Source organism: Dendrobates tinctorius, unplaced genomic scaffold (genome assembly GCF_039654945.1).
Source record: "Dendrobates tinctorius isolate UK_male_01 unplaced genomic scaffold, ASM3965494v1 ptg000017l, whole genome shotgun sequence".
NCBI lineage: Eukaryota > Metazoa > Chordata > Amphibia > Anura > Dendrobatidae > Dendrobates > Dendrobates tinctorius.
The window spans coordinates 6,335,093-6,349,285 of record NW_027361685.1 but is presented as its reverse complement, the minus strand read 5'-3'; the positions used below and the strand labels follow the sequence as shown (position 1 = coordinate 6,349,285).

Below are 14,193 nucleotides of genomic sequence, written 5' to 3'. Positions count from 1 at the left end.
GACCCCTGATCCTATCCACACAGCTAGCAGTAGCCGTGGAGCGTACCTACAATGATTCTAGATGCCTCGACACAGCCGGAGAACTAAATAAGCCTAAAGCAAGAAAGGGGAAATCTAAACTGCCCCAGAGCAGACCCCAAAGGAATAGATAGCCCCCAAACATATATTGTCGGTGAGACAAGATGAAAGCACAAACACAGGTAGGAAAATAGACTGAGCAAACGATGGGGCCGAAACTGACTAGACAGGACAGGAAAGGAAATACACTGTCTGCAATCATGCAAAAAACCCTGCAAAAAATGCCCAACACATCTGATAGAAAAAATCCTGGAGTCACTAGACTTCGCCCACTATATCAGCACTCTGGTATATTCTGAAAACAGAGCAAAGAGAGGCCAATCTAATAAGGGACAAAAACAAACTGGCACAAACAGTAACATAAGGATGGAAATTCAGCACAGTCCCAGGCGGGGCTAGCTGACCACACAGAACTGAAATAGACAAAACCAAATCAAATGTGAACAATAGCAAAAGAACACTTAGATTGAGCATGCAGGGACTGAGCTGGAAACTAAGACCTCAGGAGGCAGGAAAAAATCATCAGCAGGGATAGAGGGAGTCAGCTGTCTTAAATCCAGTCAGAAACTCCCAATGTCCAATTGTCCTCCTCATTATCAGGTGGCAGGCCTCTGTTAATTAGATCAGCTTCATTACCTCCTGCAACCACCAGAGGGAGCCCGGAAAAAGAATTCGCAACCCCTCTGTCAATACAACCATCTCCACTACCTTCACCAGCAACCAGAGGTAGGCCAGAAAGTGAATTCACAACAGACCCCTGTACAGCTGTATAATGAGGCACAGGCTTTATAGTGAAGGGACAGGAGAGAGGGCCTGTTCCCAGGAGCTACAGACTGAGGAAAGGGCTAAAAAGCCTTCAGTAGACCCCTGTACAGCTGTATAATGAGGCCAGGCTTTAAAGTGAAGGGACAGGAGTGAGGGCCTGTTCCCAGGAGGTACAGTCTGAGGAAAGGGCTAAAAAGCCTTCACTAGACCCCTGTATAGCTGTATAATGAGGCCCAGGCTTTATAGTGAAGGGACAGGAGTGAGGGCCTGTGCCCAGGAGCTACAGACTGTGGAAAGGGCTAAAAAGCCTTCACTAGACCCCTGTACAGCTGTATAATGAGGCCCAGGCTTTATAGTGAAGGGACAGGAGTGAGGGCCTGTTCCCAGGAGGTACAGTCTGAGGAAAGGGCTAAAAAGCCTTCACTAGACCCCTGTACAGCTGTATAATGAGGCCCAGGCGTTATAGTGAAGGGACAGGAGGGAGAAAAGCCGGACTGCCCATCACTAACCTGCAGAGCCGCACTCCACATATATGGCTGCTCTGTGCACAGGACCTGTGATGAGGTCACAGGAGGGGAGGAGTCAGGGGTCACATGATCTCCGGAGTGAAGACGCTCCATGGAGCCTTCTCCTCAGTCAGTGACATTCCCGCCATTATTCGCCCCTCACTACTGGCACAATTACCCCGCGCCGCCTTCTCTACACAGTGTTATGTGTGGAATGTAACGTGTGGTTTCTCTGGAGGGAAATAGACCCCACACATGAGGGAATTATCACCAGTTACCGGCCGTCTACTATATGGCGGCATATGATTGTGCTATCGACTCCACACCAGGAGCTAAAATGCCCAAATCTCGGTTATTTCCCCCCTTCCAGAGTCCGGCAGAGGCCGGGGTCACACTTGGGAGAAACTCGCCCGAGTCTCGCACCTCAGTGCCCTTGTGGATTAGCCTCTGTAGGGGAAACGACACCGGCTGTCAGGGACAGGGGGCCCCAACATAAATCCAATATTCGCTGTAAGAAAACCCAACCTGATGCCGCCATTCGGGGTAACCAATGCTCCGGCAGTCTGTGACAATGTCAGTAATTATATTTTTTCTCACTGATTGGTAGATTTGTGGTAATTTTCCTGGATGATATAGTGAGTTACTCCCGTCCTCTGGAGGAGCATGCTGAGCATGTCAGACAGGTTCTCCAGGTTCTACGTGACAACTATTTATTTGGTATCCTGGAGAAATGACAATTTGTGGTCCAGCAGGTCCAGTTCTCAGGACATTTGGCTCCTGCATTGGGGGTTCAGATGGACCCCATTACGGTCCCAGCAGTCCCTTCATTGGTTTGGACTATAAGCCGCACTGGACCATAAGACGCACCACAAATTTTCAGAAGGATAATGGGGCAAAAGTTAATGCGTCAAATGGGGGTCTGTCCCACAGTCTGAATTCAGTAAACCCGGGGGGGATCTGCAGCACTGGTGGAGCCGGGTCACAGGAGGTGTGCGGTGATCCGGCGATGATCTGACTTATCCCAGGCTGGTGCAGCAGGAGCCTCTGTAACATCTGTAATCTCACTGAGGCCATTTGGAGTAAGGGGGTTTAGTTTATAAATCCAGAAGATTTCTTTCCGGTGTAGTTGTCCAATGCGATTCTGACCCTGTGGGGGAATCTCCTCTGTGGGGAATATTCTCAGTTGTGTGGAATCTTTCTGGTGTTTGATGGTGCAGTGACGTGAAAGCCCATGTTGGAGAAAACCCTATGGAGTATTGGAGCGGTGTGAGTTCAGCCTTTTGTGGAGGGGTCGGGTCGTCCTTCCCACATATAATTTCTGGTATGAGCATATAATCACGTGTGTAACATAACTGGTGGAACATGACATGGGAGTTTTGATCGGGAAAATTTCACCAGTAGAAATAAGGGTGAATTCAGAGAGACCATGGCAGATAATATTCACACCTAAGAAATCTAAGTTATTCTGTGCAAATTGTGAATAAATCTCATATTAACCTTATTCTCCTCATTAAATATGTAATGAAATCATTAACCCCTTTCTGTCCCAGCCCACACCAGAAACACATCATCCACGTACCAGTGGTCCGCACGGAGGTGTCAGGTGGGGGTTTTACACTATAAATATATTTATTTTCAAAGTCTGGCAAGAACAAATTAGTGAAGCTGCAGCATCCGGCGCCCCCATCGCTGTCCCCGTCATCTGGGTGGACCAGCTGCCCCCAAAAGAGAAGGCCTTATGGGACAATATAACATTCAGGCTTTCCAGGATGAATCCAATATAGTCATCTGTTTCAGCAGTTTTTTCCATAGATTTTTTATTGCTTCCAGTCCTGTGATTTGTGGAATTTGTGCGTACAAGCGCCTGACGTCGATCAAAGCCAATTTATAACCCTCCTGCCAATCTATACCGGACACAATTCTCTATAAATCTCCGGTGTCCTTGATGTGAGCAGGTGCTATTCTCAGTAATGGTCTCAGACACCGGTCTATAAATGTAGATAAAGATTCTGTTACTGACCCCGCACACTATTGGCGGCCTGGTGGGGGCGCTGCGTCTTTGTGGACTTTAGGAATATAATACCAATGCGGCTTGTGTGGAAATTCAGGGAAGAGTTTCTCTGATATTTCTTAGACAATCGTCCCTTCTCTATGTGAAATCTCAGAGATCTTAGTTGTTCCTTCTCGTTATTTGTGGGATCAGCGCTTGTTTTTCTCTGTGCTGCTCTCTGATCGCTGTCTTTCTGCTCCTTACTATATTGTCCATTGCTACTAACACTACATTATTGCCTTTATCGGCTTCTCTAATAACAGGATCTTGGCAGTTTTTATCTCCTTCAGTGCTCACTGTTCTTTTTTGTTACATTATCTGTTGTTTTTGTACAGCACTGCCTGTGTGTCTTTTACCCCTCTGTAAAAAACATAAAAACAATTAACCCGATCAGTAAACACCGGAAATAGAAAAAATGTGAGAATTGCCAAAATTACGTATTTATGGATGGCACAATTCCACAAAAAATGCTGTAACGAGCGATCACAATTGTACTAATAAAAACGTTATCTCGTCCTGCAGAAAATAATCCATCATACAGCTCCACCGGAGGAAAATAACAATGTTACGGGGCTCGGGAAATGGAGAAACTGCTCCAAAAATGTTTCTTTCCAAACCTCAGATTTTTTTTCTCCATTAAAATAATAAAACCTGGACATGTTTGGTGTTGCCGTAATCATAGTGATGAGGAGAATCATATTACACGGTCAATTTTACCACAAAATGTACAAAAACAATTCACAAAAAACAATGTCAGAATTGCTTTTTCACAATTTCACTGCACTTGGAATTTTCCCCTCGTTTTTGAGTGCACTATGTGGTAAAATTAAGGGAGTCATTGAAAAGTACAACTCGCCCCGCAAACATCAAGTCCTCATATGTCTATGTGGCCAGAGAGATAAAGAGTTATGGCTCTGGGAAGAAGGGAAGGAAAAAACAGAAACAAAAGAACGAAAATGTCCCGCAGCATGAAGGGGTTAATTGCGTCTTTCTGCCACTTACAGGGAAAGTTAGAAATTAGTTGTCAGGTCAGCGTTATGTTCATGGCTTCTGATTAGAGGAGTTGACTATAAAATTCCTTCCATGGCCGAATTCTCCGAATTCCTTTATTACAGAGGGAAATGAGATCATTGGGGTGAAACATAGAGCCACAAGTCACCTGTGTATAGAGCGAGTGTATAGAGCTGTGAGCCTATAGTGACCCACTAATATCAGGATTTATACGTAATGCCACCACTAACTGCTCCATCACCGGTGTGTATAGGAGAAGTGATGAGGGACGCCCTCGCCTCGTCCCATTATTAATAGATAATGTGTCGGATAGAAGGCCGTCTCCCCTAATTATCATTTTAGGGTCAGTGTATAAGGAGAGAATGATAGATAACAAGAAAAGGCCCAACCCAATATGTCGTAGGGTGACCTTCAAGAAAGTCCGGGCTCTATGTCCAACGCTTCTTCAGTGTCGGCAGAAACAAGGCACATTGGGATCCCCGGGGTTTCCGCATGTGACATTAATAACAATGTTTTCTCACGAGCTTCTCTGTCCTTAATAAAGCCAACCTGATGGTCAGTAACAATTGGGGGCAGGTAGTGGGAGAGCCGGGCTGTAATCACTTTAGAGAATATTTTCACCTCTACAGTAATTAGTGATATTGGATGAAAATTAGGGCCGACATTTGGTTCTTCTCCAGGCTTTCAGAAACAATGTTATGTCAGCCTCAAGTAATTAAGGGGCGAAGAGGGAGTCTTCTGAGATATTACTGAACACTTTTCCTAAAATGGTAATAACTGGGGTGCAAACATCTTATAAAATCTATTATTGCCTCCATCCGGCCCAGGGCTCTTCCCGATAGGGAATGATGTAATGGCCTCTCCGATCTCTTTCTCAGTGACAGCTTTGTCTAGTTCCTCCTGCTCAGGGGTCTGTAAGGAAGGAAGAGCAGCGTCCATAATATATTTGTCAATTTTTCTTTCTGGAATATTAGGTGGCATGTCGTGGTATTATCCATGGATATTATAGAGCGAGCTATAACAGCAACAACATGCCTCAGCTATGTCAGAGGGGTTATGAATTTCTGGCCCGGGTGCCCCTTTTATTTTGGATACATATGTCCCTTGCATGCATGGATATAACCTCCTTGTCAATGAGCGACCACATTTATCTGTGAATTCATACGAGCACCTTCTCATGTGATCTTGGTATTTTCTATTGTTTCATCTATTAACCACTTTACCGCCTTTCTTTTTTTTCAATCGGATAAATTTTATTGAACAAAACAAAGAATTACCAACATTTTGTTTTTCATATACAGTGGGGAAAAAAAGTATTTAGTCAGTCAGCAATAGTGCAAGTTCCACCACTTAAAAAGATGAGAGGCGTCTGTAATTTACATCATAGGTAGACCTCAACTATGGGAGACAAACTGAGAAAAAAAAATCCAGAAAATCACATTGTCTGTTTTTTTTCATTTTATTTGCATATTATGGTGGAAAATAAGTATTTGGTCAGAAACAAAATTTCATCTCAATACTTTGTGATATATCCTTTGTTGGCAATGACAGAGGTCAAACGTTTTCTGTAAGTCTTCACAAGGTTGCCACACACTGTTGTTGGTATGTTGGCCCATTCCTCCATGCAGATCTCCTCTAGAGCAGTGATGTTTTTGGCTTTTCGCTTGGCAACACGGACTTTCAACTCCCTCCAAAGGTTTTCTATAGGGTTGAGATCTGGAGACTGGCTAGGCCACTCCAGGACCTTGAAATGCTTCTTACGAAGCCACTACTTCGTTGCCCTGGCGGTGTGCTTTGGATCATTGTCATGTTGAAAGACCCAGCCACGTTTCATCTTCAATGCCCTTGCTGATGGAAGGAGGTTTGCACTCAAAATCTCACGATACATGGCCCCATTCATTCTTTCATGTACCCGGATCAGTCGTCCTGGCCCCTTTGCAGATAAACAGCCCCAAAGCATGATGTTTCCACCACCATGCTTTACAGTAGGTATGGTGTTTGATGGATGCAACTCAGTATTCTTTTTCCTCCAAACACGACAAGTTGTGTTTCTACCAAACAGTTCCAGTTTGGTTTCATCAGACCATAGGACATTCTCCCAAAACTCCTCTGGATCATCCAAATGCTCTCTAGCAAACTTCAGACGGGCCCGGACATGTACAGGCTTAAGCAGTGGGACACGTCTGGCACTGCAGGATCTGAGTCCATGGTGGCGTAGTGTGTTACTTATGGTAGGCCTTGTTACATTGGTCCCAGCTCTCTGCAGTTCATTCACTAGGTCCCCCCGCGTGGTTCTGGGATTTTTGCTCACCGTTCTTGTGATCATTCTGACCCCACGGGGTGGGATTTTGCGTGGAGCACCAGATCGAGGGAGATTATCAGTGGTCTTGTATGTCTTCCATTTTCTAGTTATTGCTCCCACAGTTGATTTCTTCACTCCAAGCTGGTTGGCTATTGCAGATTCAGTCTTCCCAGCCTGGTGCAGGGCTACAATTTTGTTTCTGGTGTCCTTTGACAGCTCTTTGGTCTTCACCATAGTGGAGTTTGGAGTCAGACTGTTTGAGGGTGTGCACAGGTGTCTTTTTATACTGATAACAAGTTTAAACAGGTGCCATTACTACAGGTAATGAGTGGAGGAAAGAGGAGACTCTTAAAGAAGAAGTTACAGGTCTGTGAGAGCCAGAAATCTTGATTGCTTGTTTCTGACCAAATACTTATTTTCCACCATAATATGCAAATAAAATGAAAAAAAAACAGACAATGTGATTTTCTGGATTTTTTTTTCTCATTTTGTCTCCCATAGTTGAGGTCTACCTATGATGTAAATTACAGACGCCTCTCATCTTTTTAAGTGGTGGAACTTGCACTATTGCTGACTGACTAAATACTTTTTTTCCCCACTGTACAAACACTGTGAGAAAAACAATAAAAAAAGAAAAAACAGTAAACAATACAACAACCGGTTACAATGATATAAATCCCAATTTTGCTCTATAGTAGAGGATTTACAGCAGTCAATAACGCTGTGCATCCTCTGTAGTCCCGGAGCGTCTCTCCCAAACCCCCCTCCAGCCCCCCTCTCTCTTTTTCCCGACAGTCAGGTTAGAAGTTGAGAGTGAGGGGGGATGGGACGATTACAGCACAGCAGAGATCAGAGCAGGGCCAGGAAGATGCCTGCAGCCCTGTGTGTCTTTGTCATCTCCTCCTGAGTCCTCATCATGGCTGCTCGTAAAGCACTGTCCTGGGAATGGATCTGCACAAGTGAAACCACAGAATCTGGTAAGTATACATGTATATGTGTATCTGTGTGTGTACATGTGCAATATATAGTGTGTGCCTGTATATGTGTATATAGTATGTGTGTGCATATACATATAATATAGTATGATTGTGTATATCTGTGGTGCATGTGAGTTTATATATAATATATACAGTGGGGCAAAAAAGTATTTAGTCAGTCAGCAATAGTCTTGTGGCTCCAAGGGTCTCCATCAATCTTAGCACTGGGCTGCAAAGATCTTATGGCTCCAGGGGTCTCTGTCAATCTTAGCGCTGGGCTGCAAAGATCTTGTGGCTTTGGGGGTCTCTGTCAGTCTTAGCACTGGGCTGCAGTGGTCGTGTAGCTCCGGGCTTCTCTGCCAGTCTCAGCTCTGAGCTGTAGGGGTCTTGTTGCACTGGGGGTCTCTGTCAGTCTCAGCACTGGGCTCCAGTGGTCTTGTGGCTCTGGGGGTCTCTGCCAGTCTTAGCACTGGGCTACAGTGATCTTGTGGCTCTGGGGGGTCTCTGACAGACTTAGCACTGGGCTTCAGTAGTCTTGTGACTCTGGGGGTCTCTGCCAGTCTCAGCACTAGGCTGCAGGGGTGTTGTGGCTCCGGGAGATCTCTGCTAGTCTCAGCACTGGGCTGCAGTGTTCTTGTGGCTCCGTGGGTCTCTGTCAGTCTTAGCACTGGGCTGCAATGTTCTTGGGTCTCCGGGGGTCTCCGCCAGTTTCAGCACTTTGCTTCAGTGGTCTTGTGGCTCCGGGGTTCTCTGCGAGTCTCAGCACTAGGCTGCAGGGGTCTTGTGGCTCCGGGGGTCTCCAACAGTCTCAGCACTGGACTGCAGAGGTCTTGTGGCTCCGGGAGTCTCCATCAGTCTCAGCACTGGGCTGCAGGGGTCTTGGCTCTGGGGGTCTCTGCTAGTCTCAGCAATGGGCTCCAGTGGTCTTGTGGTTTCAGGGGTCTCTGCCAGTCTTAGCACTGGGCTGCAGTGGTCTTGTGACTCTGGGGGTCTCTGCCAGTCTCAGCACTAGGCTGCAGGGGTCTTGTGGCTCCGGGAGATCTCTGCTAGTCTCAGCACTGGGCTGCAGTGTTCTTGTGGCTCCGTGGGTCTCTGTCAGTCTTAGCACTGGGCTGCAATGTTCTTGGGTCTCCGGGGGTCTTCGTCAGTTTCAGCACTTGGCTTCAGTGGTCTTGTGGCTCCGGGGTTCTCTGCAAGTCTCAGCACTAGGCTGCAGGGGTCTTGTGGCTCCGGGGGTCTCCAACAGTCTCAGCACTGGACTGCAGAGGTCTTGTGGTGCTGGGGGTCTCCGCCAGTCTCAGCACTGGGCTGCAGTGGTCTTGTGGCTCCGGGAGTCTCCATCAGTCTCAGCACTGGGCTGCAGGGGTCTTGGCTCTGGGGGTCTCTGCTAGTCTCAGCAATGGGCTCCAGTGGTCTTGTGGTTTCAGGGGTCTCTGCCAGTCTTAGCACTGGGCTGCAGTGGTCTTGTGGCTCCGGGGGTCTCTGCGAGTCTTAGCACTAGGCTGCAGGGGTCTTGTGGCACCGGGGGTCTCCGTCAGTCTCAGTATTGGGCTGCATGCAGTGGTCTTGTGGCTCCGGGCTTCTCTGCCAGTCTCAGCGCTGGGCTGCAGTGGTCTTGTGGCTCCGGGAGTCTCTGCGAGTCTCAGCACTAGGCTGCAGGGGTCTTTTGGCTCCGGGAGTCTCTGCGAGTCTTAGCACTAGGCTGCAGGGGTCTTGTGGCACCGTGGGTCTCTCTCAGTCTCAGCATTGGGCTGCAGTGGTCTTGTGACTCCAGGCTTCTCTGCCAGTCTCAGCGCTGGCCTGCAGTGTTCTTGTGGCTCCGGGCTTCTCTGCCAGTCTCAGCACTAAGCTGCAGGGGTCTTGTGGCTCCGGGAGGTCTCTGCCTGTCTCAGCACTGGGCTGCAGTGGTCTTGTGGCTCTGGGGGTCTCTGCCAGTCTCAGCACTGGGCTGCAGGGGTCTTGTGGCTCCGGGAGGTCTCTGCTAGTCTCAGCACTGGGCTGCAGTGGTCCTGTGGCTCCAGGGTTCTCCGTAAGTCTCAGCACTAGGCTGCAGGTGTCTGGTGACTCCGGGGGTCTCCATCAGTCTCAGCACTGGGCTGCAGAGGTCTTGTGGCTCCAGGGTTCTCCGTAAGTCTCAGCACTGGGCTGCAGGTGACTGGTGGCTCCGGGGGTCTCCGTCAGCCTCAGCACTGGGCTGCAGTGGTCTTGTGGCTCTGGGGGTCTCTGCCAGTCACAGCACTAGGCTGCAGGGGTCTTGTGGCTCCGGGTGGTCTCTGCTAGTCTCAGCACTGGGCTGCAGTGGTCTTGTGGCTCCGGGGGTCTCCATCAGTCTCAGCACTGGAGTGCAGTGGACTTGTGGCTTCAGGGTTCTCCGTAAGTCTCAGCACTGGGCTGCAGTGGTCTTGTGGCTCCGGGGGTCTCCATCAGTCTCAGCACTGGAGTGCAGTGGACTTGTGGCTTCAGGGGTCTCCATCAGTCTCAGCACTGGGCTGCAGTGGTCTTGTGGCTCCGGGGTTCTCCGTAAGTCTCAGCACTGGGCTGCAGGGGTCTTGTTGCTCGGGAGTTGGAAGTTTCGCCCCCAGCAGTTCGCCCCCAGTAGTTCGCCCCCAGGTACACTTCGCCCCCGAACATTTCGCCCTCAGCATTTCGCCCCCAGGTTGTTTCGCCCCCGCACATTTCGCCCCCAGCAGTTCGCCCCCGCACATTTCGCCCCCGCACATTTCGCCCCCGCACATTTCGCCCCCAGCAGTTCGCCCCCGGATGTTTCGCCCCCGGATGTTTCGCCCCCGGATGTTTCGCCCCCAGCAGTTCGCCCCCAGATGTTTCGCTCCCAGCAGTTCGCCCCTGGATGTTTCGCCCCCAGCAGTTTGCCCCCGGATGTTTCGCCCCCAGCAGTTTGCCCCCGGATGTTTCGCCCCCAGCAGTTCGCCCCCAGCAGTTCGCCCCCGGATGTTTCGCCCCCAGCAGTTTGCCCCCAGCAGTTCGCCCCCGGATGTTTCGCCCCCAGCAGTTCGCCCCCGCATGTTTCGCCCTCAGCAGTTCGCCCCCGGATGTTTCGCCCCCAGCAGTTCGCCCCCAGCAGTTCGCCCCCGGATGTTTCGCCCCCAGCAGTTCGCCCCCGCACATTTCGCCCCGCACATTTCGCCCCCAGCAGTTCGCCCCCGGATGTTTCGCCCCCGGATGTTTCGCCCCCGGATGTTTCGCCCCCAGCAGTTCGCCCCCGCACATTTCGCCCCCGCACATTTCGCCCCCAGCAGTTCGCCCCCGGATGTTTCGCCCCCGGATGTTTCGCCCCCGGATGTTTCGCCCCCAGCAGTTCGCCCCCGGATGTTTCGCCCCCAGCAGTTCGCCCCCGGATGTTTCGCCCCCAGCAGTTTGCCCCCGGATGTTTCGCCCCCAGCAGTTCGCCCCCAGCAGTTCGCCCCCGGATGTTTCGCCCCCAGCAGTTTGCCCCTGGATGTTTCGCCCCCAGCAGTTCGCCCCCGCATGTTTCACCCTCAGCAGTTCGCCCCCGGATGTTTCGCTCCCAACAGTTTGCCCCCGGATGTTTCACCCCCAGCAGTTTGCCCCCGGATGTTTCGCCCCCGCATGTTTCGCCCCCAGCAGTTCGCCCCCAGATGTTTCGCCCCCGGATGTTTCGCCCCCAGCAGTTCGCCCCCAGCAGTTCGCCCCCGGATGTTTCGCCCCCAGCAGTTTGCCCCCGGATGTTTCGCCCCCAGCAGTTCGCCCCCAGCAGTTCGCCCCCGGATGTTTCGCCCCCAGCAGTTCGCTCCCGGATGTTTCATCCCCGGATGTTTCGCCCCCTGTCAGTTCACCCCCAGCAGAGTTTATCCCTGGATGTTTTGCCTCTAGCAATTTGCTCCTGGATCTTTCGCATCCGGGAAAAACCTGCCTGAACTGAACATTGGCAGGTTTGCTTATCACTAATAATACACCATATGAGTCTAAGATATACAATTCTGATCAAATTAGTTTTTTTTATTCTCAAACTTTGTTTTCTAGATGAGTAATTTTACAAACAGACAGGAAAATAGTAGGATTTCATTGGTTACTAAGGAGGTCGTGCCCCCTTGGGAGCAGAACGGTTCCTGGCTCCCTATGATACATGCAGGGCTGCTTGTTCACAGCCCTCTGCAAAGCTCCCCTTCACCCTCCGCTCATGTGCTCTGTCCTGGACAAGAGGAGGGCTCCCCCTGCCTGTGTAAAGCCGTTACAGGACGGAACACATAGGGGGGGCTTTGCAGAGGGCTGTAAACCAGCAGCCCTTTATACATCATAGGGAATATATTGTTAGCTGCATGCTCCTGTGCAGCCGCGCCCTCTAGAATCCATCCACAAGTACTGCTACTAAGGAGAAACAACCTCCTTAGCAACCACTGAAATCCTGCAGCACATGGAGCTTTAACTTGGATGAGACTTTTCACACAGAAGTGAAGCTGCTGGAAGGTCTCCTTTGGAAATGAAAATCATGGGCAAAGGTACTATAACATAACATGTTTTTTGCAGAGTTATGCTTTAACTGTATATATCAAAACTGTTTTAACAAGAAACATAAAAAGGTATAGAGGGGAAGGGTTAGAGAAAAAGAGAAAATACAAATTACAGGTTATAATGCTTGAATTATTTTACAGCTAAAAACACTGCTCTCAAAACAATATGTGACCATGAACTAAAAATCAAAGCTGTAGGCAATGCCTCTCAGATAATCCATCAAGCTTCTATTATCGAAATCTTGCACGATACGTTTAACCCTTGCTGAAATTGCAGCATACTTTTTGTTTCTTGCAGCGATGGGATTTCCTGCTATTATCTGAATAGTTTCAAAACTATGGAGCTCTTGCTGATGTTTCAGACAGTTAATGAACCGGTATATATTTTGGAAAAGAGTACCACATGTTTCTCGAAAGCTACGGTGCCATCCTTCGACATCATTATTTGTTCGCTGTTGATCATTCAATGTTCGTTCATACACATTCCAGAATTGAACTGGAAACAAAGGTGCTTGACGTCCTCTGCGATTCATTCGACCGATATAGCTGTCTTCAAAATAGTTGGCAATAGGTATTGCTTCTTGTGGAAAGTCAGGATCTTCCACCAATTCTTCAAATGATTGCACAACATTCTGTGGTGGTAGAAAGGCCAGGGCAGGTATCATGCGTATCCAACGGGCAAATTCATGGTCACCTTGGTATTGCATCTTGAGTCCTTCATTTTGAACTTTACGCCAAACCGACTGTGAAAGGTGGAAAAAGCAACCAGTCTTCACAAGGTTGGGGAATTCACTTTCAAATGCCTGTATTGCAGCTAGTTCAAAATCCAACATCAGGTTGTCTGGCTGCAGTCCAGGCTGCAAGTTCTTCAGCTCTTGCAGCAACCTCTGGTATGTAGAACGGCTCTTGTCTGTCAGCAAGGTGAACACTACAGGAACAACAAGGCCGCTGTGGACTACATGGATTGTGTAAAGTTGCTTAAACAAGGCTGGTGTAGTGAAAAACATGCCATCAGCAAACCACTCTTTACTTTCTGCCAGTAGATGGAGATTGTCTCTTGTTCCAAATATCAACATACGGCTGTGTCCATTTCCTAATTTAAAATGAAAGTATTAGTAGAGGAAATAACAGAAAAAGTGTAACAAGCAGCAGACAGAGTTTTGGGATAAATTCACAAAAAAAATATCCTAATCAGAAGACTCTGTTCATATCTCACATTAAATACTCACATTTTGCTCCAGATTTTCTGATTTCATAATAAAAAAACTGAAGCAAAATCTAGTGTGAAGGGGCCAACCAATAGTTTTTTACAACATATATTGTCCCAGTGGAAAATTATATATTTTTGTTTAAAATTAAAATTACTTCCAAACTTGAAATAGGTCACATTTTTAGGGTACCTTTAGACCCTTCAACTAGACGGCCGTTCAGCACGGCCGATCGCCACTATGCTGAATGGGCCGTCTAGTTGACAGCCGCATCCAGACGCGGCGTGCGGCTGGACGTCTGAATGAACGACTGGGCGGTCCGCCCGCCTGAATGGGGCATTCCATTCAGGCGGATGGGCACGCTAGCCGTCGGGTGGGCAGCGCGGACGTTCGTGACGTCCGCGCTGCCTATGCTGTCTCATTGAGAGGATTGTGCAGGACGCAAAAAACGCCAGTAAAATCACCAGTGTGCTTTTGGCCTAAGGCATAACTGAATGGTCCATTAGGCTGGGGTCATATGCAGCATTAATGTGTAAATCCCATCCACATGCTGATGAAAAAATTTTGTTTACAAAAAAAAACATGCAGTGCAGGATGTCAATGTATGCTGCCATTATACAAACAAAATTCCAGCCATTCAGACAAGGGGCTGAAATCCTGCACTAAAACCTTCACCTAAATCCATAGAGTTAAGTGAAGATTTTGATACAGAATTAGGGTACCACAATAGTGGCCACAATTGCAGGCACAAATAGATTCCTGTGGGATCTCCAATTGCTACCGCAATTACAGCCGCTGCGGAGATG

The 14,193-nt window shown here is 48.6% G+C and overlaps 1 protein-coding gene across 1 annotated transcript in view; it reads left to right on the top strand.

The window, feature by feature from the left end:
* The first annotated feature begins 7,628 nt into the window (after positions 1-7,628).
* The window catches only part of LOC141082416 (uncharacterized), a 197,179-nt gene continuing 190,614 nt past the window's right edge, over positions 7,629-14,193 (top strand). Inside the window, exon 1 of the mRNA XM_073566356.1 lies at positions 7,629-7,689. Within this exon, the coding sequence (XP_073422457.1) occupies positions 7,629-7,689 (61 nt within the window). The remainder of the gene's footprint in view (positions 7,690-14,193) is intronic.